This window comes from Gordionus sp. m RMFG-2023, chromosome 2 (assembly GCF_954871325.1).
Source record: "Gordionus sp. m RMFG-2023 chromosome 2, tfGorSpeb1-WG-v2, whole genome shotgun sequence".
NCBI classification, from domain to species: Eukaryota; Metazoa; Nematomorpha; class Gordioida; order Chordodea; family Parachordodidae; genus Gordionus; species Gordionus sp. m RMFG-2023.
Genome location: NC_088776.1, coordinates 36,177,381 through 36,199,918, shown reverse-complemented (window position 1 = coordinate 36,199,918; position 22,538 = coordinate 36,177,381). Strand labels below are relative to the sequence as shown.

The 22,538-nt window shown below is 25.4% G+C and overlaps 3 protein-coding genes and 1 long non-coding RNA gene across 7 annotated transcripts in view; 2 read left to right on the top strand and 2 right to left on the bottom strand.

Moving 5' to 3' along the window:
• Nucleotides 1-204: 204 nt before the first annotated feature.
• On the top strand, nt 205-1,027 carry LOC135924992 (uncharacterized). Of its 3 annotated transcripts, none has more exons than XR_010571482.1 (5): nt 205-402; nt 478-650; nt 695-760; nt 801-849; nt 892-1,019. XR_010571482.1 is itself a non-coding variant. In XM_065460123.1 (5 exons), coding segments are annotated over exons 1-5 (516 nt in total). In that variant the 5' UTR covers nt 205-206; the 3' UTR covers nt 893-1,027. The 3 variants fall into 3 exon arrangements, 2 of the variants coding, with proteins under 2 accessions (XP_065316195.1, XP_065316196.1); XM_065460123.1 differs by having other exon boundaries at nt 447-650; nt 892-1,027; XM_065460124.1 differs by having other exon boundaries at nt 510-650; nt 892-1,020.
• A 387-nt stretch (nt 1,028-1,414) lies between these two features.
• Nucleotides 1,415-2,093, bottom strand: LOC135925180 (uncharacterized). The gene is made up of 6 exons (XR_010571567.1): nt 2,029-2,093; nt 1,926-1,988; nt 1,813-1,882; nt 1,694-1,769; nt 1,554-1,647; nt 1,415-1,507 (listed from the first exon to the last, which is right to left on the bottom strand). It is a non-coding gene; the product is annotated as an uncharacterized LOC135925180 (long non-coding RNA).
• A 6,920-nt stretch (nt 2,094-9,013) lies between these two features.
• LOC135923571 (small ribosomal subunit protein eS12-like) lies at nt 9,014-9,833 on the top strand. The gene is made up of 5 exons (XM_065458396.1): nt 9,014-9,123; nt 9,170-9,283; nt 9,321-9,423; nt 9,472-9,573; nt 9,615-9,833. Exons 1-5 carry the CDS (start codon nt 9,110-9,112, stop codon nt 9,672-9,674), a joined length of 393 nt encoding a protein of 130 aa, XP_065314468.1. The 5' UTR covers nt 9,014-9,109; the 3' UTR covers nt 9,675-9,833.
• An 8,818-nt stretch (nt 9,834-18,651) lies between these two features.
• LOC135925575 (fumarate hydratase, mitochondrial-like) overlaps nt 18,652-22,538 on the bottom strand; it is a 28,476-nt gene continuing 24,589 nt past the window's right edge. For both annotated transcript variants that reach the window (XM_065460974.1, XM_065460975.1), the window contains 5 exons: nt 22,014-22,125; nt 21,162-21,242; nt 20,013-20,216; nt 19,318-19,535; nt 18,652-18,991 (listed from right to left, as the gene is read on the bottom strand). In XM_065460974.1, coding sequence (XP_065317046.1) covers nt 18,782-18,991; nt 19,318-19,535; nt 20,013-20,216; nt 21,162-21,242; nt 22,014-22,125 — 825 coding nt within the window. In that variant the 3' untranslated portion in view covers nt 18,652-18,781. The remainder of the gene's footprint in view (nt 18,992-19,317; nt 19,536-20,012; nt 20,217-21,161; nt 21,243-22,013; nt 22,126-22,538) is intronic.

Here is a 22,538-nt window from a genome sequence, read left to right as displayed (position 1 = left end):
TTAACTACCAAAATTATAATGATCTTTCATTGGGCTTGGAAGAATTTTTTAAAATTATTATGGCTTTGTACTTTGCCTGGGAATTTTTTTTAATATTAAATATTAGGTATGAGTGATCAGTAATATTTAACAAATAATATTGGTATTGTCAAGTAAAAGCTTTTAATTTATTCTTACTCAAATCATAGTATTTAGTCTTAGTTTTAATGATTTCCGTGCCTATGATCGTATGGACACTTCATCGTAAAGTTTCGTCCAATTCTGTGATTGGTCCATTAAAGTGCGGGAAATACAAAAGTGTAAACATATTTTTAATTTTAATCATAATAATGGAAATTAAAACGGTGTCAAACAATATCAAACTTCTTCTTGAGAGAAGAATTAATCCCACTATAATTCAAAGTTAGCAATCTAATTATATATAAATAATTTAGTTTTAATTTTAGAAAACAAAATTACTAATAAAAAATCCAAAAGAGGACGTGATATTTTATGTTTTAATGATTTAGAATATACCATCCATAGAGTAATAAATGCCACATCGTATTACAGGTGTAGACAAAGGAGTTGCTTAGGACGGGATATTTTACAATCAGGTAGGTTCACAGAGATGCAGGATCAAACCATAGAACAGTGTAAATCACATATTGGTAAATATTTTTATAAATAAATCACTAAATCAATTTATTTTTAGGCAATATGTTTACTCCATGTCAACCCTTAGTAACACAGAACATGCAACCTGTTAATGCCATATCAAGTTTCACAAATTAAAATTTCTATAATCAATATAATTTTAGGCAATATATGTGCCCCATCTCAACTCTCTGTAGCAAACTACTATAACTAGTTTCATCAATTATTTTATTTTTATAAACAGTTTATTTTTAGGCAATATGTTTACTCCATGTCAACCCTTAGAATTTGCTGATAAAGCATCAGCTTATATTAAATTAATATATAATTCAAATTTATTTGATAATATATAATTTTTATTGTAAATAATTTATATTTGTTTTATACATGCTAAATAAATATTAGTTGTTTATATTTTTGTATTCGATTTATACATTTGAAATAATTAACATATGTCATATACATTATAAATTTGAATAATAAAATAAGCTTCTTAATTTGCTGTAAAAATTGTATCCTAGGTTGTTCTTTTGATATTGTATAAGAGCTAAGATAAATTGTTACCATTTGAAATCTGCTAAATATTCTATATTTGAATAATAATATATATTAAATTTTACCATTTTAAACCTATTAATCTTCTTAATTTGCTATAGAAATTATATCCTAGGTTGTTCTTTTGATATTGTGTAAGAGCTAAGATAAATTGTTACCATTTGAAATCTGCTAAATATTCTATATTTGAATAATAATATATATTAAATTTTACCATTTTAAACCTATTAATCTTCTTATTTGCTGTAGAAATTATATCCTAGGTTGTTCTTTTGATATTGTGTAAGAGCTAAGATAAATTGTTACCATTTGAAATCTGTAAAATTTTCTATATTTGAATAATAATATATATTAAATTTTACCATTTTAAACCTATTAATCTTCTTAATTTGTTATAGAAATTATATCCTAGGTTGTTCTTTTGATATTGTGTAAGAGCTAGTTACCATTTGAAATCTGCTAAATATTCTATATTTGAATAATAATATATATTAAATTTTACCATTTTAAACCTATTAATCTTCTTTATTTGCTATAGAAATTATATCCTAGGTTGTATTGTTACCATTTGAAACCTGCTAAATATTCTATATTTGAATAATAATATATATTAAATTTTACCATTTTAAACCTATTAATCTTCTTAATTATAAATTATATCCTAGGTTGTATTGTTACCATTTGAAACCTGCTAAATATTCTATATTTGAATAATAATATATATTAAATTTTACCATTTTAAACCTATTAATCTTCTTAATTTGCTGTAGCAATTATATTTTGCCATTTGAAACCTGCTAAATATTCTATATTTGAATAATATATATTAAATTTTACCATTCCAAAAGAAATATTAACATTCCAAAAGAATTATTAACATTTAACGTAAGATTATGGTAAAAAATTAAATTTTACCATTTCAAAATTATTAATCTCCATTTTGAACGAATTGGACGAGTTGGACGAAAAATACGATGAAGTGTCTTACGATCAAAGGCACCCCTGCCGTTTTAATAGATTGAACATGGCCTGAAGGGGGAGGGGGTAAAAAGAATAAAATTGGATATAATTTTCAAATAACAACATCTAGCATAAGAAGAAAATTCTCATTCCCTGTCATTTTTGACGGGCTATCTACTAGTAAAATAATATTCATTGCACATATATATATTATATTAGATTTATAACTATATTGCACAATAAAATCAAATCATACATCACATGTTAAATATAAAAAAATACATACTCAATATATCAAATCAATTAATTACACATATAAAATTATTGCAGTTATACAATATTACAGTGTATAAAATTGCTGCACTTTTAAATTCAGGCACCGATCATATTGTAAATAGATATTAATAAAATTCAAATAAAAGAATTAAGGAAATATATATAAATCTCTCATTAACTTTGAACCTTTACCCAAATATACAAGAATATCTTCTAGTTCAATCTGCGCTAATGGTTCTCATTCAACTGACATCATTAAAAACGTTTCTAATTTTTCTTGGTCAATATTAGTTCTCAGCTTAGTTTTAATTTACTAAATGTTTTCTCGCAATTAACCTGCGTAAATGACAAAGTTAAAATGCATTCATATGCCAAAAATAAATTAGTGTCACTTGTATGCATATTGCATCATTTAAAAATTTCATACACTCATATTAACTTGTTACATTTATTATGACACTCTGAGTTATTATCATATTATAATATTCCATCTTCATCATTTGACTCCTCACTTGTAACTACTATCACCGTCTGTTTCATTTAATTCTGCTACCAAATCTTTGAATACACTGGCAAATGAACATTATTCGTTACGTAATTTAACACTCAATATATATATCTTTACTATTTATTTCATCAAAATGTCTAGGATGTAAATATTGCACATTCAAAATAAGCTCTCAATTCGCAGAGAGCCGTTCCGACAAGCTGTTTATAATAGACGAAATACTCCGAACCTATAAAGATTAATCGATCCTTGAGGACCTTTATCTTGGCATTTGTCACTATATATTCTCTTCGCTCGTCCTATTCGAATTTTTGGCAGAGGATTCTGTATCCTGATACTCTCCGGGAGCTTAAATATTAAAGTGTTTCATTAAATTAGAAGCCATTTTATTGCTTTATTTTGAATCGATGTAATAATCGATGATACATAAGACTTAGCATCTTCTATCATTTTCCATGCTGAAAAAGTACCTATTTTTTTAGTTTGAAGATATGACAGTGGCCCAATTATTTCATAAATTTCCAAATATATTATAGCTCTACTTAGAGTCATAAATTTACATAAATTATCAAGTTTTTGTCTCAAATTAATTTATTATCTATTATAAATTGAAGTGTATTTATCGTTATTGGGAGCAAACTCTCTTTGCTATATATCCTCTAAGGGCTTTTTATGTGTCTGCCACCTTATCTAACCTATTTTTTGCAGATTTCTCAACTTATTTTGGCCAGATGAATTAATCTGTTTCACCCAAGCATCCATCCTTTTATCAGATTCACTGACCTGAATTTTATTTGATTTCAATGAATTAAGAACAAGAAATTTTGGCTATATTATTTCTACAATAAATCAATGTATAAAAATGTAATATAATAAATTAATCAAAACTTAGCTTTCACTCTACTCAAACGAAAGCGTTTTTACTTCATTTGGAAAAAAAACAAAGGAAAGAACGTGGTAATGATGTATAGCGTCAAGCGTGGTATTTTATGCATTAAATTATAGTAAACGACATGAAAATTGTCAAGGAATGTGATATTCAAATCATAGAGATATCATTAAAAATAAATAAATGATAAGAGACAGCATCTACATGGCAGAAAATTTGATTTAGAAAAACTCCTTCAAATTATACTCTTACCCCCTTAAAAAAATATTTGCCAATCCACGATGATATAGTGATATTAATAAAAAGAATCTTACAGTATTTGGTTATCAATTTTTAAATTTAAAATATCATATTGCAAGTCAAAAATTACCTTCCAAAAATCAATATATATCCCCCCAAAAATTAATACCTACCAATCTAAAATCAATATCTACCCCCCCCCCCCCAATTAATACCCACCCCTCAAAATGCCAATATATTTTGGAGGCATTTGTCTCCTACCCTACCCGGCCATGTAGACACTGATAAGAGAACGTAATGTGAACATAATAATATTTTTTTTTCTAATTGGCCTCTTTTTTGATATTTTCCTCTGATCGGCCTCAAAAATCGACATTTTCTCGCGGCCACGTGCGCAAAATGCCCAACTGTATGGTCAGTCCGCCCCTGGTCATACCGACCCTGAAACAGTATCTAACATTAATCGACTATATGGTGTTTAGATCTAGATGACATTATGAAGCTAGATAAGTAATCGAGAAAATTATTGTAAGATATTAAACTTCTAAATGACTACTTCCATTTTTAATGATACGACGTAATAGTTATTGCTCATTTAAATGATGCAATTATATGCTCTCATTAGAAGATGTAATAATCTTAAATTACATTTCCACACAATGCTGGTTAATTTGCAGTCATAATCATGACTATCACAATGTAAACTCATATCAGAATTTATTATATTAAATAAATTGCTAAAACAAAAGTAAAAATCTTTAGAAGAAATAATTTTGCAAATATATTAAAGCCTTGATTTATTTACAAGGCAAAGATGCCATATTAGAAATGAAACATTTTTTAACTATAAAATTAGGACCAGAGTGACATGATAGAAGCAATTAAGATTTTATATATTATTGTTGCGCACCTCTAGTTGGTTTATTATATCTTAAAATATAGTAGTTTGTACTAATATCAAAAATATACTCGTATTAAAAATTTAACTCAAAACTATTTTTCAAGGAAGAAAAAAAATAACTTTCCTAAAAAATATGTAAAAAAAAGAAGAGAAGAAAAGATATCTAATAAGATTACATTCATCGTGGGATGTATAATAAGTTGTATAATTTTTAGTAATATATTTTAATAAATAGATGTCGTAAAAGAATTGAATGCAAATTGTAACTTTAATTTATTATCAGAAGCATTTATTAGTAAAAGTTATTAAAATATTAACTGTAATATATTCTATAACGGCCAAATAAGTCTATAAAAGTGGCATTTTACCCAATATTTTATAACCAATTTTATATAATAGACAGTAGAGTCCCTAGAAAAATTTGAATAACCCTATGCGAAAATTTTTTTTTTCCGTATTGGCTCCTTAATATCCCTCTGAACTAAAAAAATATTTTTTGATAGCCCCCTGATCGATTTCTTTTATAATTTTATAAAGTATTTTATATAAATTTGATTATTATTTAAAAAATTAATTAGACTATCTAAATCGTTATTAAATGAGTGCTGTTTTAATTATTAGATTCCATTAATACATATAAATTATGTTTTATTATTTAAAAACTAATAAGACTATCTGATTTTATTAAATGAGTGGAATTTTATTTATTTGATTAGTAATATATATAAATTATATTCACTATGTCTGCTTGTAATCAAATTCTGTGTTAAAAATGGAATATCAATATCACTCATAATGTCTAGTTATTAATTTAACATTAACAGTGGAAGCTTAATTTATTTTCATTATTTAAATTGTAACCCTAATTAAATAAATATAATCATTTATTATTTGAAATAACAAATTAAATATTGTATAACCGAGTTCAAAACCACTAATCAACTATATTATTCATTTTAAATTTTATTACCATGCCTCCTCCTAAATATATTATATGGTCCAAATAAGGATATTTCATTATAGAAAGTAAGTAGACATATAGTTGACGATCTTCTTTTATATAAAATTTGTTATTATTTAAAATGCCACTTTTATAGACGTATTAGACAGTTATAATATATTTCAGTTAATATTTTAATAATATATACTTTTGATAATAAATATAAGTAACAATTTGCATTCAATTTAACGCGATTCATTTATTTAAAAATATAATTATAAATTTAACATCTTATTAGTCATCCTAAAATGAATGCAATTTTATTAGATATTTTTCTTCTCTTTTTTTCAATTTACGTGTTTAGGAAAACTATATTTTTCTTCTATGAAAAACAGTTTTGAGTTAAATTTTTAATACCAGTATATTTTTGACATTATTACAAACTACTACTATTTTACGATATAATATATCAATTAGAGGTTGTGCAACAATAATATATAAAATCTTAATTGCTTTCGTCATATAACTCAGGTCCTTATTATATAGTTACAAAATGTTTCATTTCTAATATTGTATCATTGTCGTGTAAATAACTCGAGATATTTGCATAATTATTTCTTCTAAAGATTTTTAGTGTCTTTGTTTTATCAATTTATATATCATAATAAATTCTGATATGAGTTTACATCGTGAATGTCATGGCTACTGTAAATTAACCAGCATCTATTATTTGTGTGGCAATTAAGATTATTACTCTTGCTGCTGAGAGCATTTTGCATAATTTTATTGAGCAATAACTGTCTAGTCGTTTATATATCATTAAAAATATAATCCTTTAGAAATATAATATCTCACAATAATTTTATCGATTACTTATCTAGCTTCATAATGTCATCTAGATCTAACCCAATGACATATAATAATACCTAGACTGACGATGCATTCATTAAAAGTGTACATCTATGAAAACAGCTGGGGACGCCATTTTGATTATCCATATCATTATTAAAAATTTTAAACGAGAGGCCAATTTATTCCTATGAGTATGACGCTAACTTTATTAAAGAATTGTCTGATCATCGCGATAATAAGGAAAAAAATTATCAATTTAATAGTAATTTTTTAACATAAAAATAATTACTATATGGGTTACCAAAATGGCCGGCCACTAATTTGCATTCAACGACGCTTTCAAATGCTTACTATGAATGCATCGTCAGTCAAGATATTATTATATGTCATTGGTCTAACCTCCGTATAGTCACCTCAAGGTAGTATCCATCAAATTTATATTTTGTTTATTTTTCATTTGGATAGGTACTACCAAATTTATTTATAATATATAATTGCATAAATCGTAATTTATGTTAAGCGTGTGTGGCCTAGTCGGCAAGATCGTCTTTTATCAATCTGATGGTTCTGGGTTCGAATCCCAATATAGATCATATTTTTTTTCTTATTCAAACTTGGTGGTTCCATCCTTTTGGGAATGAAATATAAGAGGCCGGATTCGATCACGTAAATTAAATAACAAGGGTCTTATTACATTTTAATAAATTTAGGTAGGTATTTAGAAAATTAGGTTGGTATTTAGAAAATTTATATACGTTGACTTAGCAGCAGTATCAATCATTAATCCACATAGTCTTAGGATTTGGATTAGTTGTTTATATTATATTCTATAAGAAATATTAATTTGGTTAGGCCTACAAATTTTTAGTAATTAGTTAATTCCATAAAACATTGTCTAAGATGATAACACATAATTATATTAGTTTAATGACCCTTTGTCAATGTAGGTTGTTAAGAATTATATCGTCATGTGTGGTTTTTAATAATACTATCAATTGAGGTTAACCTTTTTTATCATCTGTAATTCTTTTTTATATTCGCAATCGAAAAAATTTATATTTTTTATTAAATAATATATTTAGAAATGCCTTGTATTTTGTTAAGGTTGGCAGGGAGTAAAGCAAGATTTAACAAAAAGATTTAAAACTTTTATTAAATAAATATATTTTATAAATATTTCAACTGAAAAAATATAATAAATTTATTCTTTATATATACAAAAAATCTATTAAACAATTAAATGAAAAAGTTAAGTTAATATAAATGGTGTTAATTGAATGAATGTAACATATAAAAATTTGTGCACCATTATAATAAGATAATAATCCTTGTTTAACATATTGTTTTACCTTTATTATTTGTATGCTTAATAAAGGACAAAAGATGAATTGAGAATTGACGAGGATAGACATGTATGAATGATTTGTTATGCTGATAATGAGAATTTTTATATATTTATTGAATTAATTATTCACTGTTTCAAGATTGAATGATATTACTATAAGAAATATAAGTATTGTCTTTGTCCCATCCCAAGTTTAGTTTTTGCAAATTCTACCAGAAAGCCGAATCCAAAATTTTATTTTAAGGATATTTTATATGATCATTTAGGTGGGCCAATTTTTTTAAAAGTAAAATTTTGAAATTTCAAAAGGTATACATTCTTTGAATGTTGTTGCATATTATTGAAAAAATGAGAATGAGTCTAAATAAAAAATTTACATGGTAAATAGGGGAAAAATAAATTAGAATATAATTAAATTACTATACACAGACGAAGGGGATACAATTTAAATATATAATTTCAAACAAATCGTCCCCTCCCCATGCTAGAAGCCGTAGCTTTTGCATGCCAATATTTAGCCCTAAGAAATCTTTAATGTTGTTAAACGGCTAAATTTGAACAGATTTTTAAAAGGGCAAACTTAATTATTTGCCAGGAAAATATTGCCTAAACCTAGAGAATATTATTTAATAGATATCCACATCTTTGTGCCATTTAGGATAATTTTCAGGCTTATGTGATAATTTTATGGATAAAATATCGAGTTAACCATTTTAAAAAATAGACTAAAATTGAGCCGTTTAACTTTAATGTTAATTGATTATAGCTGTTTATTTTATATTTGACCATTATCCTACATATTACATAAACAAATTTTAAACTAATCACATTCTTATTATAATTATACAATTAGATGTGACTATGTGACACTATTATTTCTAATTTTTAAAATTAAAAATCTTCAATAAAATTATCATTTTAAATTAAAAGAATTATAAAATTTAGTTAATTTGTATAAATTTTTATCACATTTTTCCTTTTATATCAGCTAATACAACATTCGTTTCATGGATCCTGGAAGGTGTTTTTTAAAATTAAAAAAAAGATATATTTATATACTTTAATAGTGAAATTTTAGGAGGAATGGACAAAGAAACTGCAATTAAAGAAGTTATTAAAATAGCTCTAGCACATGATGGTGTTGTTAAAGGTATAAGAGAGGCCACTAAATATTTAGACAAGTATTTAACATATTTTAAATATTATAATAATTTACAGGAGAGCTGCTGAGTTATGTCTTTTATCTAAAAGTTGTGATGAACAAAGTTATGTCAAATTAATTAAAGCATTATGTAATGAACATGGGATTAAATTATTAGAAGTACATATATTTATATTGATCCTTTTTAAATTTCATATTATATATAAGGTGGAAGATAGTAAAACTCTAGGTGAAATGGCGGGACTTTGTAAAATTGATAAAGAAGGAAAACCAAGAAAGGTTGTTGGATGTAGTTGTGTTGTTATTAGGGTAAACATAATTTATTCTACCTGACTTATATATATTTATAGCATTTTGGAAGAGAAACTCAAGCTCATGACGTTTTAAGGCAATATTTAAAAATTAGATAAACAACTATATGTGAATATTAAATAAAATTAATTTATATCTAATTTTGAATATATACAAATTATATATAATAAATTTTTATGCTAGATAGAAAAATGTATGTTTGTAAAATGCATTAAGAATTTTTTCTTAACAGATTATAGATTTATTTATAAAACTTGACAAAATTCCTTTCAACAATTAAAATTAAATAGATATCCAAATAAATTTCAATTGATATCACTTATTTTTAATTTAATTACAAATAGTATTTATTTTGCCCTACACCTCACTTCGGTTTTCTAAATCCCATCAAAAAATTGGAGGCAAATTGTTCTTTCACCTCTCTTATGTAGGCACTGCCTGGCTTATCAAAATATTACAAAATAATAATTATATGGCTCCATAATTTTCTATGCACCAATTGCCTGGTCTAATTTCAATTTTTTTTAAAAAACATTTTCCACATCCTTAAATCACTTTTTCAAATTTTAATAGTTTATTTTTTTAAATTTAATTTTCAAATTAAATTGACTATGTTTTTATAGACAATAATAGCAATTTCTAAGTCAAAGATATAAAAATAAATTTCAATATATTTATTTATTTGAATCTTGTGAGATAACTAAAATCTATAAACTCACAAAACAAGCACAATTGATTTATTAATAGCATGGTAGAAACAAATATAGTTATAGAGGGGAGATATAATGGCCTTAATTGACATTGGGGAAAAATTGGATTTAAAGAAATATAGTAGCTGTAGGGATTCAAACAGAACCGGTATTATTTACAAACCGTGAACCTTTAAAAAATTGGTTACCTTTGAATCAAACCTCTAAAAACTCTTAACCAGGTTATCAGTATTTATTCAGATATTTTTCTATATTGATATTTGGTGACCCCAGCTATCCAAGTCACCATATAGAAGTGATCTCTACCAAAAAAATATTTTTGCTCCTTACATATATTGACAAGAGAATTCTTAAAAATATTTTTTGTGTATACAGCTCAAAATAATTTTTTAGGGGAATGACTAAAATACGCGTCCCCAAAAACTACGCGTCCCCGGTCAAAACGATTTATTTTTATTAATATTAATAGGAAATCTTATTAAGCTTTATAAGATGAGTTAGAAAATGTTTTTTTTAATTTAAAAAAAATACGGTAACTATATAAAATTTACAAAAATTTATTTTTTTAAAAAATAAACTACGCGTCCCTACAATACAGTTTTTTTTAAAAAATCAAAACGGATTCATATTTAGCTTATTAAAAGAATACAGAATATGTAAATATTATATTTTAAACTATTTTATAACTTAGTGATTTTTTCAAAAAACACTTTTTTTTTCAAAAACACTACGCGTCCCCGGTCAAAAAACCTTTTTTTTAAAAAAATAATAGCAGATTCATGTTTAACTTTTTAAGGAGATTCAGAAAATGGTATTAATAAAAAAAAAATTTAAAAAAAAATTTTTTCCAAAAAAATATTTTTTTGGCTAAACTACGCGTCCCTACGCGTCCCCGGTCAAAATACACTTTTTTTAAAAAAATCAAAACGGATTCATATTTAGCTCATTAAAAGAATACAGAATATGTAAATATTTTATTTTAAACTATTTTATAACTTAGTGATTTTTTCAAAAAACACTTTTTTTTTCAAAAACATTACGCGTCCCCGGTCAAAAAACCGTTTTTTTTAAAAAATAAAAGCAGATTCATGTTTAGCTTTTTAAGGAGATTCAGAAAATGGTATTAATAAAAAAAAATTTAAAAAGAAATTTTTTCCAAAAAAATTTTTTTTGGCTAAACTACGCGTCCCTATGCGTCCCCGGTCAAAATACAGTTTTTTTTAAAAAATCAAAAGGGATTCATATTTAGCTCATTAAAAGAATACAGAATATGTAAATAATATATATTAAACTATTTTATAACTTAGTGATTTTTTCAAAAAACACTTTTTTTTTCAAAAACACTAGTCCCCGGTCAAAAAACCGTTTTTTTTAAAAAATAAAAGCAGATTCATGTTTAGCTTTTTAAGGAGATTCAGAAAATGGTATTAATAAAAAAAATTTAAAAAAAAAAATTTTTTTTTGGCTAAACTACGCGTCCCCGGCCAAAATACAGTTTTTTTAAAAAAATCAAAACGGATTCATATTTAGCTCATTAAAAGAATACAGAATATGTAAATATTATATATTAAACTATTTTATAACTTAGTGATTTTTTCAAAAAACACTTTTTTTTTCAAAAACACTACGCGTCCCCGGTCAAAAAACCTTTTTTTTAAAAAAATAAAAGCAGATTCATGTTTAGCTTTTCAAGGAGATTCAGAATAATTTTGGTAGTTGAGAATTCAAATAAAATATTTAAAAAGCCAATGTCTAGCCCATATTTAAAATTAAAAAATTTTCAAGGATATCTATTTTAAATTTTACCCAAGTTGATATCATAAATGTAAATTATGATATTTCTAATACCCTTACATTGCAACATTTTTACCTCTTTTTCTCCTAAATATTAATATTTTTATGAAATATATTAATAAAGCATATTTAGTATCGTATACACCTAACTAATTAGTAATTACCCATCAACCCCGTCATTCTGATTAAATTAAATTAATTTTATAAAAAAATTTTTTAATATATATATATACAAATATATCAAAATATAAAATTGACGGGGGGGCTCAATGGTTATAATGTATGCCTTCCGAACGATAAGTTGCGAGTTCGAATCCCGTTTTGCCATAAAAAATTTAAAATAAATGTAATCAAGAAATGAACGTTTTCGTATTTTTTTTCTATCAACTTTGATATTTTCTTAACGTTAATTTCACTTTCCTATCTCCTAATGTTAAAATTTTTTTTTTCTATCAACTTTCCTATCATCTTAATGTTAAATAAATCGAGAGCTATTATTATCACGCTAATGTTAAAAATTTTTTTTTTAAATTTTTTATGGCAATACTGGATTCGAACTCGCAACTTATCGTTCGGAAGGCATACGTTCTAACCATTGAGCCCCCCCCGTCAATTTTATATTTTGATATATTTGTATATATATATATATTAAAAATTTTTTTTATAAAATTAATTTAATTTAATCAGAATGACGGGGTTGATGGGTAATTACTAATTAGTTAGGTGTATACGATACTAAATATGCTTTATTAATATATTTCATAAAAATATTAATATTTAGGAGAAAAAGAGGTAAAAATGTTGCAATGTAAGGGTATTAGAAATATCATAATTTACATTTATGATAGAAATCAACTTGGGTAAAATTTAAAATAGATATCCTTGAAAATTTTTTAATTTTAAATATGGGCTAGACATTGGCTTTTTTAAATATTTTATTTGAATTCTCAACTACCAAAATTATTCTGAATCTTCTTGAAAAGCTAAACATGAATCTGCTTTTATTTTTAAAAAAAAACAGTTTTTTGACCGGGGACGCGTAGTGTTTTTGAAAAAAAAGTGTTTTTGAAAAAAAAGTGTTTTTTGAAAAAATCACTAAGTTATAAAATAGTTTAATATATAATATTTACATATTCTGTATTCTTTTAATGAGCTAAATATGAATCCGTTTTGATTTTTTAAAAAAAACTGTATTTTGGCCGGGGACGCGTAGTTTAGCCAAAAAAAATATTTTGGAAAAATTTTTTTTTTTTAAATTTTTTTTATTAATACCATTTTCTGAATCTCCTTGAAAAGCTAAACATGAATCTGCTATTATTTTTTAAAAAAAAAGGTTTTTTGACCGGGGACGCGTAGTGTTTTTGAAAAAAAAAGTGTTTTTTGAAAAAATCACTAAGTTATAAAATAGTTTAATATATAATATTTACATATTCTGTATTCTTTTAATGAGCTAAATATGAATCCGTTTTGATTTTTTTTAAAAAAGTGTATTTTGACCGGGGACGCGTAGGGACGCGTAGTTTAGCCAAAAAAAAATTTTTTTGGAAAAAATTTTTTTTAAATTTTTTTTTAATTAATACCATTTTCTGAATCTCCTTAAAAAGTTAAACATGAATCTGCTATTATTTTTTTAAAAAAAAGGTTTTTTGACCGGGGACGCGTAGTGTTTTTGAAAAAAAAAGTGTTTTTTGAAAAAATCACTAAGTTATAAAATAGTTTAAAATATAATATTTACATATTCTGTATTCTTTTAATAAGCTAAATATGAATCCGTTTTGATTTTTTAAAAAAAACTGTATTTTGACCGGGGACGCGTAGGGACGCGTAGTTTATTTTTTAAAAAAATAAATTTTTGTAAATTTTATATAGTTACCGTATTTTTTTTAAATTAAAAAAAACATTTTCTAACTCATCTTATAAAGCTTAATAAGATTTCCTATTAATAATAATAAAAATAAGTCGTTTTGACCGGGGACGCGTAGGGACGCGTAGTTTTCGGGGACGCGTATTTTAGTCATCCCCATTTTTTAGTAAATAGTAGTAATGTCAACATTTCTAAAAAAAATAGAATGTGTTCACTATCATTAATAAATTTTTTTAAAATTTGCATTAACACAATCTATTATTACCCAATTAATAGTTATTGAAAAAAAAAATTTTTGTTTATTAAAATATAATTTTATTATTTTTAATATATAAAAACTTGTATATATCATAAAATTTCAACTATTAAAATATAAAACCCTTGATAAAAACTTAAAAATAATAGTGAAATACTAAAAATCAATAAATTCTAAAAAATATTAAATATTTTATATCTATGTGATTATTATGTATCTATTATTATAATTTTAAACCTATGAAATATAACTAAAACAAATTATTAACAAATACTTATAATCATATTATCTAAAATCGTATATATTACAATCAGTTTTCTTTTTAAATTAGAACTTGAAACTGATATTTTACTTTTTGGGAACATTTTACATTTGGGAAGGATAGAATTAATTCATTGAATTTATTATGTTACTGTAAAGTAATTAGTTTATTTGGCTTATGGTTATGTTAATTCACCTGATTCTGAGTTTACAGAATCAGATGACGATGAAATACCATCTATGCTTATGCTAATCTATTAAATATTAATATTCAAATTAATAATCTATACTAGGACAATTATAGAGGCAGGTTAAAAATCAAATGTAGCTGATTAAAAAGTAATCATTTTTTCTTAAAAAATACGGATTTTTTAATTTTCAAATGAATAAAAATAAGATATTCTAAAATCAACAAACGTAAAAATTCGTCAAAAAAAGGATCGCGTTCATGTTTCGTCAAAAATATAAGGAATTTCGTTCATTTTTTCAAAAAAGGTAGCTTCGTTACAACATTAGTAAATCTTAATAGTGAAAAAGTTTGGATTTTATATCTTGAAACAAAACTGATATAATTTTTACAAATAGAACACAAGCATTGAACCTTTATTTTTATCTAAATCTGAACCGAATATCCTTACGGTTTGGATTCCTGATAAAATTCGTAAAAAAAAAATTACAGACTCAGTAACTTTTCATAAATTTTAATGAATCTGGTCAAATTTTTATATAAAACAGAGTTGTTAAAGGATCTAGATACAAGTATCTAGATATAAAAATGTTGTATCTACTAAAATATCTGCATCTAGATATTATTTTAGACCATGTATCTGTATCTCGATCCATTTTAAAAGTATCTTTCAACAACTCTTAAAAATATAATGAACTAGGGGGGGGGGGGTAAAATTTTTTAACATATTACCAAATAGGTGATTTATAATACATTAAAAACGTAGATTGTTGTAGCGCCATTTTATGGCTGGAAATGATATCATTGGTGCTACAGCTGACTCCTTTGTATGTACACTTTTGATTAATGAATTGGCAATCATAGTTATGAACGTAAAAATAAATTTATTCAGTTAATGAATTTGGAGTAATATAACGAAAACCAAATCTTTAGGTATATTATCCAAAAACATGGAATACATGCAAAAAGATTGAATTTCCATATATAACAACCATTAATTGTTAAAAATTATATAATATTCTATTCTATATTCAAAAAAAATATTTGGAATCCAATGGCTAATATGGTGTTAATTTGGCATATCAAACAATTTTTAAAATATAGAATGAACGCGGTCCGTTTTTTTGCAACATTAACGTATCCGATTATTGTTAATGAAGAACAATAGTGAAATAATTCTTTTTTTTTCCAAAAATATTTATAGCACCACAAATATTACCAATTTCATAATCCATGTTGCTTATTCACTACCATTTGCAACGAAGGTCTTTATTTATAGTTTTTTAAGATTAGGTAAATTAGGGTATTTATGGACCTCTGAATTCATTTTCGCCCTGGGCCGTCAAAAGTCGTAGCATTACCTTGCAAATAAGCCATAATGTTGCATTTATATACTAGGTTTTATAGCATAATATTAAATAATAATTTTCATATTATTTTTTGAAACGTATATATCCCGAAATATTAGTATAGCGCAATCGATTTGAGAAAAAATGTCGAGTGATAATACGGAAAATATAAGGTAAAAAGTGATGCTGTTCAAAGATTTGAGAGGTAAATTCTTGATATGATTATTTTATTTGTAGAGAATTCTATAATTTTGAAAACCTTTGTATTGTTCAAGTTCAAGATGAGATAATAAGTCTCTTGGTTATGTGCAAAAATCTATAATTCAATTATAATTTATAAAAATTCTTATAAATATTCCTGACCCTAAACCTAGGATTCATAAAATTTACTAAACAAACCGTAATTAATTCTTAATTTTTTTGCCTTAACGGATTCACAAGTTTGATCCTCTATAATACATTTTTGGCGACGTCCACATTAAAAAAAATGTAGATAACATGCCTCAGATTTACCCGCTAACCCCCCCCCCCCTCAAACCAATTTTTTTTAAATGGAGGCAAATAGTTCATATCCTCTTTTATGCAGATACTAATCTATCATAAACAAAAACTAATAAAATTTCACCTACTTTAGATGGTGAAATAAATAACAATAATATTTTTTAAAAAGAACTTATAAAAGAAAAATTATCAGCTAACATAAAGTAGTTTTGATTTTAAATTAATTTGAAAGTCTCAAGTATCTAACCAATGTAGAAAAATAAGACATATTTATTATCATGTTACAAAATATTGAATGATTTAAAAATCTAGAATACCCATCAAATAACTCTTATAAATTTTCCAATTCATCACGCACATTTAAAAAATCACATATTCATATTAAACGCTTAGAGAATTCTTGAATGATTATTTGAAGCGTATTATTCTTTTAAGAAATGTCAGGATAAACTTATAAAAGTCATCGATTAAAAATGAATAACAAACAATATATAATCCTCCTTTTTAAAATAGGTTCCAATAGAGATTTAGTAAAGATTATTTTCTATAGCCAATGGTTGAGGGAAAATGAACAAAACTAAAATTTAAAAAAATATATCGACATTTTTCTTTTAAATAATTAGTTTGATTTATAAATGTGAGTATGGTAGTAAATTCTTATATCTTAATTTCTAGAAAATGTATCAAACAATGTTATAATTTTTTAAATTATGAAAATAAAGAAGGTAGAATTATAGTTGAATAAAAAGTGAAAGGTCATATATAATAAATTAAAAAGTGTAAAAATATTAATTAAAATAATTCTTAAATTTAGAAAAGTCAATTCTTATTTAAAAAAAATAGTCTATGATGAATTTTTTGGGCAGTATTTTGTCTTTCGTGAATGGGCAGGTCAGGTTAAAAATTTAAGGGTTGTGAATTTTTTGCTAGCTTGAGTGGAAGGGTCGTTATTATAATATAACAGGCCCACGCACATACCATATCTAATTAAATTCAACAGCTTCATTTTTAATGCTCAAAAAAGGGTTTAAATATAAGGAATATATAAGCAAAGTATTATTAACGTATAGGGAATAAATGCTGTAGAATAGAATTGCTAATTTTATTAAAAAATAAAACTCGTCGCATAATATTATGAATTTTTTTAATCAAATGTATACATATTTTATCAATAAAGACAAATAAGTCAGAGTTAGTATATAACTAAGACTGTCTTAATATCGGAGTTTTAATAGTGATTCAAAAAAAATAAAATGCAATTCAAAATACTCTTGCAATTTATGATTTTACGATCATTATATATAGAAGTAAAAGAATTAAAATCAATCTATAATTTCGAAGCGGATTATATCTTTTGATTTTGATATAGCAGCCTAACTTTAATGTGATCTATAATTGTAATTTAAAAAAAACATTGGTACTTACTTAACACCCTCGAGGAATTTTTTTAGCTATAGCTCTGATCGCTATACTGTCTAACCTTTTTTTAAAATGAAGCTTTAATGATAACCCTCGTCTTCTCTATCTATATTTTTTTTGGAGATTATTTTTAAATTTTATGGCTGCATTCAAAGTGGAGACGGATCCGTTTTTTACATCTGTTCCGTCAAAAGTCAATCTCATTAAAAATGATATATATGTTCTTAGTGCATCCATTCCGATATCTTCCGTCTTAAAAATGGATCTGACAAATTTTATAGTCAAAATATTTTGACTTTTCGGCATATTTTAAGTGCGTTATAAAGTTACTTATAATTTTTTAAAAATGAAAATCAATATATATCATTTTTAATGAGATTGACTTTTGACGGAACGGATGTAAAAAACGATTCCGTCTCCACTTTGAATGCAGCCTAATTCTAATTGTACAATATAATACAAATATCTATATATTTTTTATGTTCCTCTTAAAAAGTCTAAATAGAACATAACTAGACTAACCTTATATGTAAAAATGTGTATTCTCTCGCAATGAAGAAATCTTATGTTTATCCCAATTTACAAAAATAAATATAATCTTGTACAATAATTCTCACAAACCTTGAATGGAGAATATAAATTGGACATTAATTTAACGAATTTTCCATCAAAAATACATTTGCTTCTAACATGTCTCAATGTTATCAGCGTCAAATTATGTCATCGCGTGATAATAAATAGAAACAAATTTTATTATAACAAATTTTCCCGATTCAAATCAATTAAAATAATAAATATTAAAAACAAAAAATAATATTTGTCTTAAATTGACATATCTATTTCGTGATTTCATAAAATTATAGTTTAAGAAGGTCCTAGCATTTTTTTGGGATCTACCCAAGTATCGTATTGTTGAGGGGTAAGATAAGACAATACATCGACAGCCGCCTCCTTAAGAGTTATACCTTTACTATGAGCAATTTTCGCTATTTTTGCAGCTTTATCGTAACCTATATGAGGATTTAGAGCGGTGACTAACATTAAAGATTCCTTTAAATACTTTTCTACCCTTTCCTTTAATATTTTTTTCCGTATTTGATATATTATTATGGGAGAAGAATATTAAAACATGAGTTATTTGATATATTATTATGGGAGAAAAATATTAAAACTTGAGTTATTTGATAGTTAAAATAATCAATATTAAATTATAGAACTATTAATATTTTTTTCTGTAATAATAAATACAGCGAAATAAGCTCAGAGTATATTAAAAATTAATAATCGACCTTATCACTTATTAGGGTAATAAAAAAAACTGTATAGGGGTAAATCTAGATCTCACTACTTTCAATTATAAATAAAATAACAGCTTATTGTGCGATTGCAAAATAACTTACTTTATTAACTTTGAGTCCAGTCAAACAATGGGTAGTAAAGGTAAAAGCGGAATCTGATAGAAGTCTAGAGGATCTTAGAGCGTTGCTTATAATTAAGGGCTTAAAAACATTCAATTCAAAATGACCGTTAGAAGCGCCTACAGTTAGGGCTATGTGGTTGCCCATAATTTGACAAGCAATCATGGTCATCGATTCACATTGTGTCGGGTTCACTTTGCCTTGCATTTGATTTTAAAAAAAAATTCCTGTAAATAAAAATATTTTTGGATAAATAAATTATAGAAGTCATTTATAAAAAAGTATTTGCTATTTTAACTATAAATAGTATATTTAATTAATAAAAAAGATTTTTATATTAATTATATTCCAAAAAGTATGCAATCTTATTTTCAAATTTATCCCATGTAACAACTAAAAAATAAAGATAAATAATATTATAAGAGTTATTAATAAATGGAAGATCTAACATTGATTTTTGAATTATTATAAGGTTCTAGACTCCATTTCGATCTTCTTAGGAAGGGAAGTATTTTTTTTTATAAATTAGGAAAAGTCGTAATAAAAAAATTTAAAAATATTTATTTTTTAAAAAATTAAGTAAATAGAAGAAGATTCAGAAAGATTATTTTTTCGACTCAAAGCGAAGTTATAAGAGAAACTAATAATAAAGTATTGATATATTAATATGCACAAACCAGGCATTATACTGCTTCCAGGTTCATTTTCGGGTAAAATTAGTTCGGCGAAGCCGCACCTGGGACCGGAACCCAAAAATCTCAAATCATTCGCTATTTTCATGAAGCTACAAGCTAAGACATTTAGGGCGCCGCTGACTTCAACGACCGTGTCATTACAGGCAAGGGCTTCGAATTTATTTGGTGCAGTTTTGAAAGGTAGACCTATTTTTTAAAAAATATAAAATAAGTATTTTTCTTCTTATTTTGACCCCAAGTTGATGTAACCACTCTTGAGTGGTCATTCTATGGTAGTTTAACCGTATATTATTAAATGATGAAATGTTAAATCGGTAGGTTATTTGTAAGGATAAAGGAACGACATAAAATATTGTAGTTTGATTGTGATGCTCAATTATAATTTTTAAAATAATTTGTTACAAAAACACCAAAGCAGAGGTTATGCCTTATAAGTGTTGTTATAATAATAAGTTTTGTTAATGCGGATTGTATAATGATATGTTTTATACATTCGTGTAATGTTATATTATCAGATATATTTCATTATTTTAATGATTGGCTCAATCAGGAGAGTCATTGTGAATTGCGTTTCCTTTTGGGATTATTATATTGATTTTATTGCGATTATAAATTATAGATTTATTTTATGTATTTTCATTAAAATACCTATCATTGTACAATGCCCGTAAAAAAACTAATGAATATAACAAGAGTAATGAAGTTATGAAATATTTTTTCATCTCTGGTCCGAACCAGATTTTTTTTATCCGACTAATCAAGACTATAATTTTAAGCAACCGAGTTCGATCTGAAATCATATTTTAAAAATATTTTTTATCCGGTTCGATATAGAATTATCGGCGTCCAATTTGAAATAAAAATATTAGTACCGGGGGTAAAAGAAATGGTGTTATTCTTGAAAATAATATTTTTAAATGTATTTGGAAAACAAAATAATTTAAAATGTTGATGAGGTCCATGTCCGGCCCGAAGTTTAAGAAAATTTTGTTCAAATACCATCCGGTGTGAATGAATTTTTTAATCAATGTTTGGCTGGATCTAAATCGAAAAAATATTCGTCCGATCAATGGAGAGGAAATCGGTGTAGGCTAAATGAAGCCATTGTTTTATATATAAGTAATTAATGACCTGTGATATTGGAGATTTCCTTGGTTACTTTTTCGGCGAAACCAATTTTAGTATTCAATCCTGTCCCAACAGCTGTTCCTCCTATAAATAATTTAAGTTTATTGTTACTTTTACTTTCATATCTAGACACTTTGATTAATTATACTATATTATAATAATTTATATATAAAAATATAAAATAGGTTATTCTAAATAAAATAAAAGGCTAAGCAAATAATAATAGCATATAATTATTAATCTTTTAACCAGGGGTGCTTGAAGGCGTGGTTCTTTTTTAAAAAAAAAACCAAATTTAGTTCAAATTCACATAATATTTTATAAATGTAATGGAATGTGGAAGATTCACGAGGATATGAAATCTCTCGATTTTAAATTATTTACTGAGACAATTCTTAAATTGTGAAAATCTGTTTTGACCGGAAATGCACTCAAGCTATTTCAAACAATTTTGGACATAAACTATTGTGTAATATTTAGTTTATATGAAAAACCTATAAATTGGCAAAATTGCTTGAAATTCAGTGTTGAAACTCTATAAATGCTGGAATACACTTCTTATCATTTTCACCCTTATGAATTGTCATCAGTAAATAATCTAAGCCCGAGATTCCGAATCCCCATGGATTCCATTTCCCAATATGATATACACTAAATTTAGTATCATTATGCCAATGAAATCCTCTTTATATTTAAAAAACGAAATATAAATGTGTTATATTTTTATTAAACTAGTGATAGAAATGATTTAATCCAATAAAAACTGTCACTTTACATTTATGGGAACAAATGAAAGTTGTGACATTACAAAAAAAAGTGATTTGCATGAAATTCTATATTAATTAAATAATCAACCTGCTGCTAAGAGGTATAAATGAGGCAGTGTATTTTTAATTCTTTCTATGCCGAAGGAAATTTGAGCTTCGTAAGCACTAAATTCTTGTCCAATGGTTAGAGGAACGGCGTCCTAAAAATAACAAAGGATAAATTGTATGTCAAATTAAGAATTTTATTCGCTTTAAGAATTGTTAAGAATCTTTGATATTAAATGAAAACTATTTTTAAATAATTGAAAACATTATGGTAAAAAAAGGTACTTTACCAAAGGACGCCGCCTAAGTTTTTGATGGGAAGGGAACAGGAAATCGAATGCAAGGGCATCATTTTAATTTTTCTGGAAAAATAGAGATGGGGTGAATAAGTGCTTATTTCTAGATAGGCTAATTTTTATCTGATCATTTTCGACATATAACCTGGACTAGCTTTATACGTGTTATCAAAAGAACAAGGTAATTTCAGTCTCTTTATTCTTTACTGGGTTTAACTTTAATAGATAATATTATATTGATAAAATTTAACAGAAACTATCCTTTAATGAAC

Excerpts from the sequence above, each read along its gene's own strand:
- LOC135924992 (XM_065460123.1), top strand. The coding sequence starts at position 207 with ATGATTTCCGTGCCTATGATCGTATGGACACTTCATCGTAAAGTTTCG. Across the intron at positions 651-694 it reads ACAGTGTAAATCACATATTG|GCAATATGTTTACTCCATGT; the intron begins GTAAATATTTTT and ends ATTTATTTTTAG. Across the intron at positions 761-800 it reads ACCTGTTAATGCCATATCAA|GCAATATATGTGCCCCATCT; the intron begins GTTTCACAAATT and ends ATATAATTTTAG.
- LOC135923571 (XM_065458396.1), top strand. Across the intron at positions 9,284-9,320 it reads GCCACTAAATATTTAGACAA|GAGAGCTGCTGAGTTATGTC; the intron begins GTATTTAACATA and ends AATAATTTACAG. Across the intron at positions 9,574-9,614 it reads GTAGTTGTGTTGTTATTAGG|CATTTTGGAAGAGAAACTCA; the intron begins GTAAACATAATT and ends ATATATTTATAG.